Source organism: Propithecus coquereli, unplaced genomic scaffold (assembly GCF_000956105.1).
Source record: "Propithecus coquereli isolate 6110/MARCELLA unplaced genomic scaffold, Pcoq_1.0 Scaffold242, whole genome shotgun sequence".
In the NCBI taxonomy this organism is placed as follows: Eukaryota; Metazoa; Chordata; class Mammalia; order Primates; family Indriidae; genus Propithecus; species Propithecus coquereli.
This window is the reverse complement of record NW_012147975.1, coordinates 394,047-413,562: the sequence shown is the minus strand read 5'-3', so window position 1 is coordinate 413,562 and position 19,516 is coordinate 394,047. Positions and strand designations below refer to the sequence as shown.

The window sequence follows — 19,516 nt, the reverse complement described above, 5'->3', positions numbered from 1 at the left end:
TCAAAGTCAGCAATCCATATTTTCAAACAACATGTTTGTGTAGAAAATTTCAAGAAATCTGCAAAGCACAAATAAGTAAGTTTAGCAAGGTCATAGGATATAAGGACAGCACACAAAAATCAATCATATTTTATATGGAATAATAAACAATTAAAAACATAAAAATTGATATTTTAACAGCTAAAAAATGAAATACTTAGATATAAATCTTATAAAACATATGTGGACTCTGTATTTTGGAAATTATAAAACGCTAATGAAAGAAATCAAAGAACACCTAAATGAAAATATATATCATGTTCACGGTTTGGAGAATTCAACAAAGTTAAGATGTCAATACCACCCCCCAAACTAATCTATAGATCGAACACAATTCCAATAAAAATCCGAACAGAATATCTGATAGATATGAATAAGCTTATTCTTAAATTTATATGAAAAAGGAAGGAATTGGAAAAGCCAAAGCAATTTGAAAAAGAAGGGCAAATTTGGAGAACTCAAAGTATCTAGTTTTAAGACAATATAAAGCTACAAAAAAAAAAAAAGATAGTGGTTATTAGTGAAAAAATAGGCATATAGAACAGAGAGCACAGAAATAGACTCATGCAAATATGGCCAATAATTTTGGACAGTTGTACAAAAGCAACTCATTGGAGAAAGAATAATCTTTTCAACAACTGAGGCTGGAACAAATGAACACCCATGTGCGATAAAAGATACCTCAACCTATACCTCACACCTCATACAAACATTAACACAAAACAAGCCATAGACCTAAGTGTAAAACCTAAACTATGAAACCTTTACAAGAAAACATAGGACATAAAGAAAATATTTCTTAGTTGTGACATCAAAAGCATAATGCTGTAAGAAAAAATGATAAATTGGACACTACCAAAATTAAAAACATCTGCTCTTTGAAAGATACTGTTAAGAGAATGAGAAGATAAGCTACAGATGGAGAAAAATATTTACAAACCCTATCTCTTAAAAAGGAATTATATACAGAATATATAAAGACCTCTCAAAACTCAATAAGACAATACCTCAGTTTTTTAAATGGATAAAGGATTTGAATATGAACTTCATTAAAGAAGATGAAAAGATGATAAATAAGCTTGGAAAAGATGTTTAACATCATTGGCTATTATGGAATGCAAATTAAAACCACAATAAGATACAATGACACAGAAAAGAAATTTACAATACCAAGTGCTAACAAGAATATGAAGCAACTGGAACTCTCATAATTTGCTGGTAGGATGTAAAACAGTACAGCCATTCCAAAACCAGATTGGTAGTTTCTTACAAAGTCAAACATGCACTTACCATATACTCAGCAATGCGACTCCTAGGCATTTACACCAAAGAAATAAAAACTGTGCTCACACAAAAACTTGTACATGAATATTTATAATAGCTTTATTTTTAATTACCAAAAACTGGGAACAACCAAATGTCCTTCAATGAGTGAGTGGATAAACAAACCGGTACATCCATACAATGGATATGAAATAGAAAGAAATTAACTATTGATACATGCAACCATACGGATGAATCTCAAAGAGATTATGCTGAGGGAAAGAAGCGAATCTCAAGCGGTCATATACTAAATGATTCCATTTATAAGACATTCTGGTAAAACCAAAACTCTGGGGTCTCTTTCCATGTCCTCAAGTGGTCATATACTAAATGATTCCATTTATAAGACATTCTGGTAAAACCAAAACTCTGGGGTCTCTTTCCATGTCCAGGACAGCCACAGCTCGTGATCCCAAGAAGCACCGCAGCATGCAGCAGCTCCAGAGCACTGAACGCTGGACAAATCGGTGTGTGTACTCTTCATCTATTCGCCAGCCCCCACAAGCTAAGAATGGCTCCGCCTCACCACTTTCGTAAAGAACAGATCTGAGTGTGCCCCAATAGCAGACGAACTGCACGAAGCGGTTCAGTGACATGGACAGCAAGGTCCACACTCACATAACTTACTCTGCCAGTTTATAAATGTCATCGGCATTGACAAAACCAGAGAGAACTTCCTCTGACCCATGGCATCAAGGGTTCCTTTTTTGTTCATCATATTATTCCTGAGGCGATAGGATATAAGTTGTGCAAAGGGAAAAGACCTTTGTGGGCACAAAAGCAATCCCTCAACTGATGAGCACACGACACTCACACCGTCCACTCCCGAGTGCCTCAGCAAGGTGCGCAACACCATCTCAGATCTAGAGACTGGCTAGATGACAGATTTCACCACATTCAGCACTGGTATCTTGTGTTTGGTGACTGCAGGTCCTAACCTGGGAAGGACTGTGTGATTGCCAGAGAGGAAGAAAAGTAGACAGATTGTATTTTTGATATATGGGTTTGATCTGAAGTGTGAGAAAGAGAAGAATCTGGGTTTATCCAGTATTTTTTTGTTCTCCTCTTACCCATGGGCCAGTCTTGCTCCCACTATAATAATTAAAAATCACAAAAGTGAGAGTTCAGGAGTTTGAAATCAATGGTCAAAATGAGGTGGCAACAATAATAAAAATTGCCATTTACAAGCTTTATTATCAATTTTTATTTTTCATTTATTTTGTTATTTGTATTAGTTACTATTAACTATCCTAAGCATGTAACAATATTTTGGTATTGAATTCCCCCAATGATAATATGATGTGTCTATTAGCACAGATGGAAAACTGAGATGCAGAAGAGTTAAATGGCTTGTCAATTTCCCAATTTTACTAGCAAGTAGTAAAACAGGAGATCAAACTCCAAGTCCTTCTAACTTCAAAATCTGTGCACTTACTTACTATCCTATAGAATCTGTCAGGGATTCATATATCCATGTGCCTACTCACCCTTTGTTTCCCCAAGTTGGTCAAAGTCAGCCCCAGTTGAGCCTCTAGTTTTTAGAGTGTACTAGGTAGAAAGAAACATGCTGGTCGCCAAGAGGCAACAGGATGAGAGGGAGGAGAACAGATTTGGGTCAGACCAACCTGCTTTTAATCTTGGCTCTACCACTTAGTAGCTATGACATCTTAGACAAGTTCATGGCTCCAATTCATTCAACATTTTTACTGAATGCAAATCATATTCCAGGTAATGTTCTAGGATCTTAGGATAAATTTGTGAACAAAACAGAGAAAATTCCTGCCATCGAGAAGCTTATATTCTAGTGGGAGACGTGGACAATAAATATAAAAATAAGTAAAACACATACTGCATCAAGTGCTCATGAGTACTACGAAGAAAACAATAAAATCAGGGAAGGGAGTGAAGGAAGGTTACAGTTGTTTTAAAGACAGGGAAGGCTGCTCTGAGAAAGTCACATTTGAGCAAAGATTCCTTCAGAGGAGCTGAGAGAGTTGGTATGTAGGCATCTGGGGAGAGAGTATTCCAGGCAAAGGAAATAGCCAGTGCAAAGGTCTGGCCCATGCCAAGTGTGTTAGAAGAAGAGCAGGGGTGCCAGAGTAGCTGCAGTAGATGAGTGAAGGGCAGAACCATAGAAAATAAAACAAGGAAGATGATGGGGTGGCTGGACAAGTATAATGATTCCACTTTTGCTTCAGGAGAATAGGGAACCATTGGAGGGTGTGAGCGGAGCAGTGCCATGATCTGACTACCTTTTCTAAGTATTCATCTCTCTAATGTATTGAGACTAGACCATAAGGGACAGGGACAGAGTCAGGGAAGCCAGTTAGGAGTTTCTTGGGTTAGTTCAAGCAAGAGATGGCGATGGCTTGGACCAAGGTAGAAACAGTGGCATTGGTGAAGAGCGGTCAGAATATGGAGATATTCAGCAAGAAGAATTGGAAGGATTTGCTACCAAATTATATGTGGGTTATGAGAGAAAGATAGAAATCAAGGATAAATCCAAGATTTTTTTTGTCTGGAACAACTGAAAGAATGGGAGAGACTAAACAAGGTAGAAAAGACTAGATCCAGAGTTAGTTTTGTTAAGTTCAAAATGCCTATTAGACATTTTTCCTTTGGAAAAATTTTGTAAAATTTTGTAATGAATATTTTGTAAGTGAAGTTCCATTTATCTACAATTTCTCATCTTTCCTATGTATGGCAACTTTTGGGACACCCTGTATAAGCTCTGCAAGGAAGGAGACAGTGACCTACCGAAGGTGAAAACCAGTGAAAAGGAGGTACAGTGAGTGGCTGCAGGTCTGGTGGAATCAAAGGATTGCTGGAGTTGGGAACCCAGAGCGAGTGAGCTAGGCATGTAGGAGGTGGCTGTCGGAGGGAGGGAGACTTAAAATTGGGGTCATGCAGGATCTGCTGTTACCGGGAATAACTAAGAGAGTGAGTGGCTGAGTTTCGGTTGAGGATAAGGTCATTGGAAAAGGGGCTGTCAAGGAGATAAAAGGGCAGGGCAATGTGAGGGTACTCTTCCAGGATATTGAAACCACCAAGAATCACAACAGCAGTAACATTGGGAGAGTAACAGTGAGACAGGAGATGCAACTCCAAGGAAGATGAGTGACCCAGAGATCAGGGACTAATATGAGGAAGAGGATTCTGCCTGTTACTTTATCCCTCTGAGTTTCAGTTTCCTCATTTGTAAGTTGGAAAATGATGACAGCCCCTCCATCATGGGGTTTTTATAAGGACTGAGTGAGATGATGCAGGTGGAATACCTGTCACCCATTGGGACTGGCAGACCTTGGTGTTTAGGAATATTAAAAATTTTTGAATGGGCACTTGTGAAGTCTTGGGTATTATTTTATCTACCTCCAACTATAGTGAGGAGTGCATCTTGGTAGGCTCACTGAGCTCACTGTTGACCCAATAAATCATAATCATCATTATTCCCCAGAGATGTTCGCCTATGGTTCTCCCTGTTACCATCTGTGTTCATGTCATCTCCTTCCTGGCAGCCTTGGCTTCTCTCTATCCCTTCCAGCCATCTGCAGACACCAGAAAGCTTATTGCCTTCCTGCCTGAGTGCCTAATGCAGAAGGCAAAACACAAATTACCTGCTTTGACTGCTCTGATGCCTCCCCTTTGGATGGCAGTCTGGCTGAAAGAGCCCAGGAAAGCGACAGTTTCCAATGAAGTGGTTCCTTCTGTTCAGAATTGCACTGAACTCAGACATGTGCTGAGGCTCTGGGCAGTACAGCCTGACTTGCTCCTAGCACAGGGAACCTGAGCCAAGAGCTGGGCCAAGCCCTTTCCACTTCCTTTCCTGAACCATTCATGCCTGCTGCCCTAGGCAGGAGTTTCCACCAAGAGATGAGGGCTGGTCTAGCCAGCAGGGCGGTATGTTTTATCAGTAACAGGCAATAACGTTCGAAGAGACTCCTTGTTCTCAGGAAAGGCACAATAAAGTTGATGGGGTGGAGGTTGGAGACACAGAGAAGCCGAGTTGCAACAGAAGGGCTGTCAGAATTGGATGGGTCCCTGAGGGGACGTGACCCACCTTGCCATTTTGGTGGTCCCTTGAGCATCCCACCTCTGGCTCGTCAGTGCTCTGAAGAATATTTTAGCCAAGACAAGCTCTGGGCAAGTTTTACTTAGCATTGCTCTTGTGCAACCCTGACGGGGAACCCCCAGCTTCCTCCACTCTCACACTGCTCAGAGACTTGCCTTGTTCCCTGCTGATTTTTCACTGTCTGCTACACACAGTAGGTTCTCAGTGATGAATAAATAAATGAAGGATGGATGGATGGGTGGGTGGGTGTTAGGGATGAAGGAGCAGAGTGCAACTCCTCACCGGCTCTCTGCTAGGTGCCAAAACCTAGGACACTCCAAGTACCTGACTTGAATTTTTTCCCATGACAATCTGCCTGAGCTCAGTGATCATTTTTCTATCCAGAATTTCCGAAATTCTCTTCTTCTACCTAAATTATATACACAAATGAAGGGTGGCCACCCTTGTGTGAAAATATTTTCTTGATCCTTTTCCTTTTCCTAGCAAACAAACATTGACTTAACTCTTGCCATCATGCAAAGCGACATTTTGATGTAGCAGCCCTGGAAAAAGACAAGAATCATTAACTCAGAAAAATGGCTGAGCCTCTGCAGTTTGCCAGGCTCCCGCCTATTTGCTGAGGAATCCAGGTTCTGGAAAAGCAGAGCTGCACTCTGATTTGCCAACTACTATTTACAGTCTAAGGGTTGTTGACGGTGATTAACATTGAAAGTGACGTTTGGCTCTTGTGTAGTTTCTGAATAGACTCATTTCAACTAAGAAACCAACAAGGAGGCTTCTGGGGGAAAATATTTTGGGGGAGCATTGGTGTGAGGGTGACATGAGACATTCCTTTGTCTGACGTTTTGGATCATTATCTGGAATTTAAGCAGTCTGTCTGGGGGAGAGAGAAGTTGGCATGTCACTAGGAAAGGAAGCCAGCCTCTCAAAGATATTCAGAAAGGTATACCTAGGGAAAGGAAGAGAGAAATCCAGGGACAACTCATTAAAAAAACGAAACAACATGAAGAACAAAAAGGTCAAGGGCTAAAAATGTTTATTCAACAGGCAGGTAATTTAAGGAGCCATGATTTGCTGTACAAAAGGATTTTTAGTAAGAAACGATCCTGTTGGATTTAAATTACATTTGATTTTTAAATTTATAATTTACAAGCAGATTTTCTGGCACATAACAAAAAGCACACCTGTGTACATTTTTTTTTCCCAATTTTAGAATATCAGCCATATTTCTCCGGTAAACTTCTGTGTGGAACAGCCACCATTATAGGTTGGTGGTAAATGAGTGAAGTGTTATTTCCATCAGCCTTAAAAGTTCACGTCCTTATTATTCCTCCCTCGGAATTAACTCAGCATTGGACACAGAGAACTGCTGCTTTGAAAGAACCCAGGATGGGCTGTGGCAGGTATCTGAATCACTTAGAGAGCAAGGTTAGAGGACAGATTCCTGGGCCCCATCCCTAGGTATTCTGACTCAGTTAATCTGGGGTGGGGCCTAGGAATCTGCAACTTTAGCATGCCCCCAAAGTGACCCTGATGCATGGCCCATGGGCCATACCTTGGCAAATACCAGCTCAGAGAAGATGTTTTCTCGGTTGTATGTCAAGAGAAATTGCCCTGCCTTCTGCATCCAGCATATCCCCTTGGTGCCAGTGTGCTCCGTAAGCTCACGCTCAGTGGATGGTTGCTGATCAACACTGCTGTACTGGGCAAGTCAGTCTGCGGGGCTCAGTGTAACACACCCCTGATTTCTCTTTATTCTGTTAGAACGATTACAGGAAATTATCTATGCAATGCAAGGATTTTGTGGTGGGCGTGCTGGACCTGTGCCGAGACACAGAAGAGGTGGAAGCGATTTTAAATGGTGATGTGAACTTCCAAGTCTGGTCCGACCACCATCGTCCGAGTCTGAGCCGGATCAAACTCGCCATTAAATATGAAGTCAAGAAGGTAAGCTTCCCCACCTCTCGTGGCCTTCCCACTTCGCCTCTCCTCACAGGGCTGCTGGCCTCACTTTGTGCTCGTGCATATTTTACGTTCCCGCAAGGTGACTTTGATGACACCCGAATTCTCTCTAGACAGAGAGCTTTCAGCCTTGCAGGGCTGCTCAGATCCCCTCTCACCACCCCCTCTGACTTTGACCCTCAGCCCACTAGTAGAGAGAGCAGAATCATGAGAGTTAGTCCACAAGCAGGTCTTGAGCCTGGAGAGCAGAAAAGGAGATCTTCAGCCTCCAACCCACCAGCAGGGACAGTGTCCCAATGAGGGCTCCCATCAGCTGGTGGGCCAGTTCCCAAGTCTTCACAAGAAACATGTAAGGTCTTTCAGTAGCATTTACTGTGCTGCCTCTGTGTGCCTGGGGACTAGTTGTGCAGAAATGTTTTAATGTTGAGGATTTATGGGATCCATGATCCTGACAGGCTTAGAGTAATTTCACTCCAAAGGCATAGGAAAGCCCTTCGTAGAAAGAGTAAGTAGATTTTCCCAAGAGTAAGCTCATCCCAGCTCCTCAATAGGCATCAAGGTGTCTCTAATGGCCATTGTCATCAGTAGTCCTCACACCTGTAGTGGCTGGTGAGACTGAGATCCTAAGGAGCAAAAGCCAACTGTATTTTCATTTTGGATGTACTCTGGATCCTTATAATCTGCTCTTTTGTGAAATGATGTCACTCATCCTGATGAAAACTGGGAAGTTCCAAAGATCCACGTGTTTAAATATCACTGTGTTTTCCATGTAAGCAAGGCAGCTGATCAGTCTTTGAGGGGTTTTATTTTTTTTTCAGCTATTTCACATAATCAAAACTGAATGGTATTTTTAATGCTCCCAAATTGGCCTCTGGGCATTTCTTCTCTTTCCTGATTATCTTAATTTGTGTGTGTCTTAATTTGTGCCTTTAACAGGCATATATATCTGTGGAATTCATCCATAGAGAGCTTCTAAGTTTGATAAAATCTTCCTGCCCTTTTACTTTAATAATAATCACAAATTTTAAGAAAAATAGCTTTTTCCTAAACCTCTGAGTCCCCAAAATAAAACTGGTGAACCATGAAAAAGGTGGACTTAGAGATTGATATTAGAAAGCACAGAGTTGCTGGGGGTTGAGGGGAGTCAGGTTGTAGTTTCAAGTACAGTATAATCCTATTTACTTAGCTCAGGGAAACTCATTTTTTAGTCTAATTTGAGAGCTCACTGAGGCTTTTTGCCAAAGCTTAGCCACCACTTCCTGAAGTTGCAGAGATAGCTGTGCCCTTGGGTCCAAACAAACCCTGCTGTGGGGCTGTTTGGCAATGGTAAACACGAGCTTGAGCATCCAGAACTATGAACATTTGCTTCCTTCCCCAAGCCAGATTATCCTCCTGCATCCCAGCACAGGGCAAAGGTAAAGACATCTATAAACCAAAAAAAAAAAAAGGTGCTGGGCATTTGCAGATTTACATTCACAGTTTTGGCTATTTATGAACAATTCCAACAGTCTGTGGCATGTAGACATTCACCATTTTTCTGTAACATAAATTCAAATCTCCCAGCAAAATTGTTATTGAAGGTAGAGTCACTCAGTTAGTCTGAAAGTATGGCCACCACCTCATAGCTACACGTTTCCTCTCACTGTCAATTACCAAGGACAAAATGGCCCTAGTAATGAATGAGAAAAAAAATGAAGCCCTCCATGAACATGATGGTTTGGGTCAAAATAAAAAAGTTTCATGAGGGAAATTACTGGCTCTAGTAGTATTTGCCAATTAAGGAAGTCATAAAGGCCTCAGAAAATACGCATCATGAATGTCAAGTTTCTGCCGCAATCCACAGGTAGGAAGATGATAAATGGCCTGCATGAAATGCCAGTTTGGCTCATCTCCAAGACCTCCAATGGATAAATTTTCTCAACCCATAGATGCCATCATGCAACAGCAGACAGACTCATAGCTTTCCTTGATATTTACTCTCCATGAATTACCAGTGAAAATACCTAATATTAAAAGTCTTATTAATATTATAATGGGCTTCCATTTTTAATTTATGAACTTTAGCAGGCTTGCATGGACACACTCAAACCCTGGGTATTTGAGTTATGAAATGGCTAGCACCAGGGCCTATTTACAAATACATTGTCTTTTACACCAGATAAATAGATATATACACACATACATACATACACGGAAGGAAGTAAGGAAGGATGGGAGAAAGGAAGTCAGTCTTAAGGCTGGAATATAAACCATAAAACATTCCTAAGTCTCTGCCCACATGATATAAAATCAACCCATTAATTCAGTGATTAAAGCAAACTATTTTTTCTTGTCAGTTCCATGGGCTGCTAATAGGTATTACCTTAAGCAAAAAGAAAAAAAAGGTTTTGTGTTCAAATAAATCTGGAGACCTTGTGTTAAATACAGTCAAACAGATTTCTTGGATTAAATACATTACAGAGACTTTAATATACATCACTACTCTACTAGAAGAAGGGCACAATATGTATTATCAACACAGAACTCTATTTCTCATGGTGAAACTAGTTTTCCATGTATCAGTATTTGGGAAACTAATGTAGATTCAGCTCATATGGCCATGAAATGCCTGGATCTCAATGAAGCAGGTGCTGCCCTGTGGCTCGTACTGTGCGCTGGATCACATCTTCCATTTGAATGTTTGCCCTTCTTCAGGCACCACCCTAATGTCAGGTCCCCTGGCCGGCTAAGTCTTAACATCAGCCTCTGTGAAGACAAGCATCCCACCATGGCACGAGACAGCACCTCGTAAAGGGGAAAGAATCCTAAACTGGATGTCAGAAGGCCAGATTTCTAGCCTGATCCTACCAATGATGTGGTCTCAGCCTCATTCCCCATCTGAAAAATGGACATATAAGCTTTTGCTCCACAGAAGTTTTTTGTGAACGTTCAAATGAGAGGAAATGCTCCAGAAACCACAAAGCCCTCTGCAGCTCCAAGGGAAAGCATCATTGCTGTCATTCAGTGATGACCCCCCTGCTGGGGACTCTGGGGGTTCTTGTACCCCAGAGACATTATCTAGCTTGTCCTTTGTTATCTCCCCAGAAAATGCTAGAAATGTCCCCCTGGGCAAGGACATCATCCATAGAGCCTAAAATTCCTCCTAAAGAGACCAAAGGCCTTGTGAAGATATGGTTGTCTCTATGACTTCTGCCTTAAGAGGGTAACTCAGCCTCCCAGTAACCCAGGTGGGTGTGTCATCTGAAATGCTAACCATGGTGTCTGGGAGGCAGTGTTGGAGATGTCACTAAGATGGTGTCCACTGAGGTCAGTCCTGGGTCCAACCACTTACTAATGGGGTCACTCAAGCGAGTCACCTAGCCTCTGTGTCTCATTTTCCTCATAAGTAAATATAGGATAATGCCTCCTCTGTAGCGTTATGACGACAAGCAAATGGGATAAAGTATGTGTGCCCCAAATACCTCCAGGCCTCAGCAGCCCATGGGTATAAATGAGGCAGTATGAATACACACACTGCCCTGGCTAATGGTCAAGGCCCACATTACTTCAGGACATTTCTGCTACCCACCTCGGTACATCCCAGCCCTTCTAAGCCACAGTCCCTTCACAGACCAAGCTGGCCTCATGAAGAAGCAGGGATAAGACCCTCTCCCCCATGCTGAGTCACACCTAAGCTCAGGAGGACTCTGCTTGTGCTCCACAGCTAAAGAAACAATCCCTCCGGCTTTGGCTTGCAGCCCCTCTACGTATACAGGATTTGGCCTACCCCTCCAAGGCCATTTTGGGAATAGACATCTCACTATCTTCTCCATCTTTCTCTGTCTCTGTCCCTATGGACTCATACCTAAATATCCTTCTCAAAGGCCCTCTTCTCTTGCAGCATGTCACCTCTAAATAGATTCTTAGGGGACTTCCAGCCCCACCACCTGGGAAGACCTAACCAATCTCTAAATCCCAGTTTAGGCCCAGTTTAGGCTTCCTGATGCCAGGCTGCCTTAATGGGGATCAGGTAGATCACCTATTCACTGCAAGAGAACTCTGTATCAGTCCTCTAGGTGCAACTGCCACAGGAGAGTGGAGCTAAGAGACCCAGAAAAGTCCTGTTTTGCATGACAGAGGCCTTAGCTCTACCTGTAAAGAAAATGGAGCCTTGTTTGGACATTACTAAGCAAAGACCTGCTACTGAAAGGAAAAAAGAAAGAAAGAAAGATAAATGAATATTTTTTTCCAAAATATGTTACTCCCATGTCTGTTATCAACAGTATGGCAGTATCCCAACAAGGGTGATTAGTTCTATTTGCCAAATTATTTTAGCCACCACCTCTGAGCTCTACAGACACTGATCTCAGCCTTCCAGGGAATCTGAGGACAATGGGACACAGTCTTGTCCTCAGAGAGTTACCAGTCTAGAGGGTGAAGTGGGACGGGTATCCTATGACTGTAACAGCAGCAGCCTCTGCAAGGGGATGGGAGGAGTCACTTAAGTACTTCACTAGCTGAGCAAAGTAGCATTTACAGCTGTGACCTCTTTCAGATTTCAGGTAGCCCCCAATTCTAGCATCTTGGGATGCAGCTTGCTTTGGGGGATTTTGATCATGGTGCTGGCCACCTTTCCTTCCAACCGAGGAGATCCCCATTCTCCTCAAGAAGCAGCTTCCAGACTCTGGAACTTTGGAGGTGCCCTTTCCTGGCTCTGCCAAGCTCCCTGAGTTATTCCTGACTCGGAAAGCTAGTCTCACATGAAATAAAGACCTGGGACAGGACCATGGGGAGAGGGGAACAGTGAAAAGGGCAGGGAAGACCCTCACTCACTAATATAGTTCCCTTTTTCTTCACACTCTTGTATTAAGGAAACAACATCCTTATAATTTTCATTGATTTTCTCACTGAGGAGCTCATGCTTGCTCTGAAAGCGTAAGAATGAGAAAAATTAACCATACCCTGGAACTCCAGAGGCACCCTCTCAGGTGGGAAAGGCATTTTCTGGCACAGAGAACACATTCAAAGCATGTTCAAAGGCCCTGTGGTGAGAAGAATCATAGCATGTAAGAGGAACTGACAGAAGGGGAACATGGCCACACTGGGCCTTAGAAGGAAGCAGACAGGGGCCAGACCATGCAGAGCCTTGGAGACCACGCTAAAGGATTTTATCTGTTTTTTTTTTTTTAAAGAACAATAGGAATCCATCAGAGGACTTTAATCAAGAGTGGTTGCGAAGATCAGGATAGATGGAGAGACAGCTTTTCCTCCGAGAAAGGTTGGGAGGTAAAAAGGGCGGGTGAGGACACAGCATTTTCGCTAGGCGAGAGGAACAGAACGCGGTGTAGAAAGGCTGCTGTGCCGTGTTGACAGACTGTATCAAGTTGTACAGGCTTCTAAAGAAAGAAGGCTTGTTTCCTATTGCTCATCCCATTTCCACCCCGGAACGGAATCAACCAGGAACCCAGGCCAGCCACCACCTCAGATGGTTCCAGCATCCCAGGGGAACATTCAGTTCTGGGGAGTCTCACCCCAGCAAGTACATGCTTTCACCTGGGAGTGACACATGTTGTTTCTGCGTAAAACTCACTGTGAAGAATTGGTCACGCCTCCCACGCCATCACAAGAAGGACCAGGAAGTGTAATCCTGCCATGTGTTTGAAAGAAGGCAAAAACAGAGCTATTTGGCAGATAGCACTAATGATTACCACAGGAGAAAGTTGGGGAAATTCCTGTTGATAGCTTCAATTTCTCCAAGAATAGGAAGCAGAGTCACTCTCTCAGTTAGTAAAGACAGTAAAAAAAAATGTTTGGGAAAAATTCTGTGGAAGATGGAAGAGGGAGCTGAATAGTAGGTCCAACCTCCCAGCCAAGACTGGAGAGGTAAATCATTCAGCAATAGCCTGCCTTTTTAACTAAAATGGGAGACTTCCACAAGGATGGTAACACATTAGGCCGGTGTCCTCCATAAACCTCAATTCCCTCCTGTCAACTTCATTTCAAGATTCTTTCATAGACGTGGGGCCAGAAGCACACAAAATGTGCCCACAGGGAAGAGCACCAAGGACAGTTCCCCTCGGACAATGCCAAGGACGGAGGGGGCGGATCTAGAAGTGAGGGAGGTTGGGGACCATTTCCACACACAGTACCACCCAATCTAAGTTGGGCCAGCGCCTCCAACCCCATTAGAAGTCCCTTTGATTCTTTCTTCCAAAAGTTACCATCTTGTGCACATTTTACAATTATGCATAAATGGACCCATTTTTCTACCTAGAAAAATTCCTAGGAGAAGAAAATGGAACTTGTCGGGTAACAGTAAAGTGTTATGGCCGGGAAGCTGACTGCTGAACTTCTCTCTTACTAGACATGTGGCTTTAAAAAAGGGACTCAATCTGCTGGCCTACAGGGACCTCCCAGACACAGCAGACACTGCTCCAACCCTAAAGAGCTTTCTGGCCTAAATATGTGCTCAGAGAGAGAATGATGCCCGGCAGTAGACGCACAACTGGCTGACATCCTCTCCTTCATGTGGTGACCACAAGTGGGAACACTGTGGAGAAGGCAAATGGCCTCTGCTGAGCTCTGTTTCATTTCCTCTGTCTGCACAAAGCACAGGCAGGGCCAGTGAGCAAAGGGGACCTGGGGACATCAGGGCTTTCTAGAGGACGTCTGAGAGGCCAGTCAGACGCTCACATGCTCTGAGCAGACGTTCTCCCACTGTGTTTTCCTGCTGAGGCATCGTTTTAACAGATGCTCAGAGTTAAGAAGATCAGAGTTGTCACAAACACAGTCTGGCCGGTCAGGCACTACCCCAAACTGTGCCGCAGGATGCCCAGGAGACGCCAAACGCTGCTGGAAGCCATTGGTGTCAAAAGCATCAATCATCCTCCTCTTTGGGAATTCCTCTAAGCACTTCCATAGCTCCAGCCTGGCCACATGGCACAAAAGTGATCAATATCCACTAATCTCCTAGCTCAGAAGGGTTATCTATTACATGAGGAAGTTTTGTTTTTCTCAAGCTGCAAATCTTAAGAAGAGAAGGAATGATCTCAGTATGTATATACGTAGATATGAATAGTGATTCCTTTTCTGCCTGGAAAAACTCCCAGGAAAAGAAAAATAGAACCTCTGGGCAGCAGTACAGCATTGTGGCCAGGAGCCTGACTGCCTATGTTCAAGTCCCAAGTCCTTTACTTACTAGATATGTGGCTTTAGGCAAGTTATTTAATCTCTGGGCCTCAGTTTTCTCATCCACATGATGGGAGCGAGTTATAGAACCTAATAAATAATAGTCAGTGTTTATTAACACATAATATACCCAGAACATGGTAAGTGCATAATAAATTAGCTAATGGAAGATGTTTGCCATGTTGGTTTTATAAGCAGAACTACCCGTAAGATGAAATCATCATTTCTCAACCTCAGCACTATTAATATTTTGGGCCAGAGAATTTCTTGCTGTGGGGGCTGCCCTGTGCATTACAGGATGTTTAGCTGCATCTCTGGCCTATACTCAGTAGCACCCTCCTCCCAACTCGTGTCAACCAAAAATGTCTCCAGACACTGTCTCAAACGTCCCTGGGGGAAGGGGGGACAAAACTATTCCCTGTTGAGAACCTCTGGGCGAGTTTTCAGGATCTAGGCTATAACCATTTAACTGTCAGCCTGTGGACTTGGACTGTAATTACCCAAGGATGCATTGTATCTTTCTAGACCAGCAGCTCCCAAACTTAGCTACATAATGGAACAGTTGGGTGCTTTATAAAAAAAACACCAATGCCTCAGAAAAACAAATACCACATGATCTCACTTATATATGGACTCCAATAAAGTTGAACTCATAGAAGTAGAGAGCAGAACAGCGGTTACTAGAGCCTGGGGGTGCGGACAGAAGGAATGAGGAGTTGCTGATCAAAGGGTATAAAGTTTCAGAGAGACAAGAAGAATAGATTTTGAGATTTACTGTACACCAGGGTGACTATAGTCAATAATAATGTATTACATATTTCAAAATAACCTAGAGTAAAATTTCAATATCTCACCATAAAAATGATGAGGTAAGCGAGGTGATGGATATGTTAATTAGCTTGATCTAATCATAACATACTGTATACATATGTCAAAACATCACATTGTACCCCATAAATTGTAATGTGTACAACCATGATTTGCAAAAAAAAAAAAAAACCTGCCTGTGCCGCACCCACAGAGTTCCTAATACGAGCTGTCTGGGTGGGAGCATAGTAATTGCTGATCTTTAAAGGCTCTCTGATGTTTCTGAATCTTATAACAATGGAGCCCCTGGAAGCTGGAACTGCTCCTGGTTCATCCTGGTCTCTGAAGGCCAAGAACAGTGCACACCCTGCAACGGCAGCCTCGTGTTGAGCAAATGAATAGACAGCGCGTTCGGTGGGACGCTGGAGGCTTTAATGCTTCTCCAAACACCTGTAATTACTCCTTGTGATTAAAAATCTAAATAAACAATCCAGATGATGTTCCAGCTGGCCCCCGAGTGTGTGCCTTCTCCATTCTCTCCATTGCCAACCCTGGGCCCCTCTGGGGTTTGTTAACTCTGGAAAAGAGCTCTTACTTTTCGGGGAAGCCCTAACACAGGTTCTGGCCTGGCCGTCTGAGGGATGGAGCAGAGAGGTGCGTGGCTCCCAGGGTGGCCCTGCACAGTCAAGGAGAAGCAGAGGGGCCTTTGCCTCTAGAGGGGAGCTCAGATCACTGAGCGCTCCACACTGGGTCTCAGGAGTGCTGCCTCCACTCACTAGCCTGAGGAGCTGCCCCATCCCCATCCCCATCCCCGCTCAGTTTTGCCGGGGGAGAGGTTGTACAGAGTGCATGGTGCCTCCTCTCTGTCCTTCCTCAGGCATGCTGTAAATCATCTGACACAACTTTCCCTAATGGGCAGATGCTACTGTGAATTTGCAAAAGTGATTTCTGATCTTCAAAGTAAGGGTTTCCCAACAGGACAGAAAACTATTGCTTTTTGGCACCTTTTGTTCATCTCTTTCGATACATAGTTATATGAAAGAATAATACTTTAAAGAATGTTTCTTCTTCTTGATTATCATGCTTCCTAAGCTGTGTAGCCTTATCTTATGTAGTTATCATTACATTCATTGTGTGCTGTATTTGCTAAGATAGTCAGACCCTGATTATTATTATATCCTGATTTAGGGGTTAACAGGAAGAGAGGAATTTGAGAAGCATTCAAGGGAGGAAAATAAATCCCCCTGATGCTCCCAAGAAATAGATGCAAATCAGATGCACTTACTAGCCCAAAGTGGAAAGAACAACATGAGCCATTTTCAAATTGTCACTTTTATCCCAAAGTCAAACAGATCTTAGAAATTACAGTTTCCCCTAAGGATTTGTGACTAAGTCCAATAATTAAGCTAAAAACCAACTACACATTTCTATCTCATTATTTCTGTACTAACTGTTCATATATGGATTCAGGTTTTAGTGAGCATTTGATCTTTCATATATTCGTCCTGTTACATACCACAATACATTATTCTTTTATTAACATTCATCTGCCCAAGGTCAATTGCAAATTTTCTTGATGGAAGGGGAGTTTTGTAAGTATAATTATAGATGAAAATTTTTTCTTGACAGGGATGCTTTAATTTATGTAATCCAAGCCAAAGTCATATCTTGTCTGAATGATTATAAAAGTATGTAACAGGTCTGTCTACCTCTTTCCTCTCCTTTCCTCCTCTTCCTCTTCAGTCACTCACTCACACACACACACACACACACACACACACACACACACACACGCACGTGCGCGCCAGAGAACTTTTTAAGTAATCAGATCATGTCATGCCCCCATTTAAATCTTCCACTTAAGAATGAACAATCCAGTCTTTGCCCTTAGGGAGCTCATAGTCTAATAATCATCTCTACTACAAGTAGAGCCTGAAACAAGGATTCTTGTGCAAATAATTTGTTAAAAGCACGAACTCAGGAGAAACCTACATTGAAAGGGCAGAAGTGGGATGAGGCAGGAGAAGTTAAGCTAAGAGGTGGTTTTGGAGAAGTCTAACCTCAGCTTGATCTCATAAAAAGCGTTAGAAAATGAGTAGCACCACAGGGTTGTTCCACATTAAGGCAAGGGAACTGGCCTTTTGCACAGCTGTATCAGTCAGTCATTCGTTGCAGACTACTCCCAAGGGGAGGGCATCACCTCCTAGGCATTTCTGGGCAAAGTGGTTCCCATGAACTGAGGGGGTTTCTGGAGAAGGGAGTATCTGTGAGCCCCGAGCAGCCAACAGCCCCAGCACCTGGGTCTGGGTGCACCTTGTTTGTAAGGAGAACGCTGACAGGACATCTTCTTGCCCCTAAAGCACTTAAATCCAACTGTTAATATTAAACATGGCCTACAAGGTGCTGCATGACCTGCCTCTGCCTTCCTTGCTAACTCGCCTCACACCAAGCTCCCTCCTGCTCACTGATCTCCAGCGGCACTGCCTGCCCCTGTTCCTGAAACGCTCCATGCTTGTTCCCACCCAGGGAAGTTACTGGTCCTTTTCTTCAGGTCTCTGTTGGCCGCATCCACGGCGTTCAAGATTCAGGTCAACTGTCTGCTTCCCAGAGGGGCCTCGTGACCACCTTGTCTGAAGGTGGTCACCATGCCGGTCCCTCCCTCACCAGCCACTCTACCCCAGAGCCCTCTTTTGTGGTGACGATCATTTACTTCTTTTGTTCACTTGTTTATCGTCCATTTCCCTCAACACAGTAAACTCTGTGGTGGCGGCTCACCCCTGTGTCCCTAACTTAGAGCAGACCCAGGCAAGCCGAAGATCCCAAAAATATTTACTGAACAAGTGAACAATTGAATAAATAAATGAATGTACCACACCTGACTTTTTTCCATTTTTGTTTTTCTGAAATACAATAAAATCTCACATTCAAGGAGAGATGCACTTCCAAATTCTTTCTCCAAAAGAATCTCACAGGGAGACTCTTGAGGATCAAAGTGAGATCACGGGGACAGTGACCCACGGTGCGCTACCAGATTTGGCATTATTGGTCTCGTTCCTGAGCTCCTACAACATGTCACTGAATCCACGGAATCTCAGAACATGGCTGATGGCCTTACTTTACTTAAAAACAACAATGAAAAAGGAAAAGTCATTTAAATACAAAATGCTGTTTAATTAATAACATTAGCAATAATTCAGTCTCTGAATTGCATCTGAAGAAATTAAAAATTATTTTTTATAAAAAAGTATACTTATACTAATAATATATTTGTATAAGTATACTTATTGCAAACATATTACAAATTAATCTTTTTATAGTTACTGCATACTTAGTATACCTGTAATGCATTTGGGTAATAAGTATACTTAATACAAACTAATTCATCTTCTAATGCTTGTTACTCAGAAGTAACCCTTCTGCTGCCCCCCTCACTGACTGCTACTTTGCCTGCTCCCCTTCTGATGGTGTCACCAGGTAGACCTGAGTTTGAAGAAGGAGGTGATAATCACGTAACATCCATTGTCAGCTAAATCCGTGGACAATACAAAGATAAGTAAGACCCAGCTCCTGTTTGTCAGGAGCTTTTATCCTAATGGCTTACACAGATCTGAATCCAGTCCTTTATCCAACAAGTAAGGAAAGATTAATCCAGACCAATATGGTGTGGGAAACCTTCACGAAGGAAGAGGAAGTAGCTTCCAAGTCACTTCTGAAAGGTGGGTCAGAGCTCCAAAGAAAAGGGGGAATAAAAACATTTCAGACAGAGAGAGCAGTGGGGGAAACATAAAGGCACCACAAGGTTTGGGAACTTGAAGACGGTCTGGGGTGGGTTTATAGGAAGAGAGGAGCCTGGGGAGGAGGAGGCAGCCCAAGGTGAGATAGCAGGAGCCCAGGGCAGAGGGAAGGATGTCTGGCTGGGGAGGCTGGCCCAGCTGGGCTCGGAAGATGGCTGAAGGCATGGTCCTATTCCAGGTGGAACAGGGGCTTCTGGGCTGTGTTTGCAGTTTATATTTCTAATTTTACTGATTTTATTTATTGCACAAACATTATAAAAATAAGGAAGATATTTAAAAACAAAACAATAATCTACAGTCATACACCCTCCGTGTCCATTGTTTTCATTTGTTTTCAGTCTCCCGATTCTTTCTC

General features: G+C 42.9%; 1 protein-coding gene across 3 annotated transcripts in view; it reads left to right on the top strand.

The window, feature by feature from the left end:
- Positions 1-19,516, top strand: part of TRPC7 (transient receptor potential cation channel, subfamily C, member 7) — a 144,875-nt gene that overhangs the window by 41,802 nt on the left and 83,557 nt on the right. The window contains exon 3 of one of the 3 annotated variants that reach the window (XM_012646338.1): positions 7,196-7,378. The exons of the other annotated variants lie outside the window; for them this stretch is intronic. Coding sequence (XP_012501792.1) covers positions 7,196-7,378 — 183 coding nt within the window. The remainder of the gene's footprint in view (positions 1-7,195; positions 7,379-19,516) is intronic. 3 annotated transcript variants of the gene reach the window in all.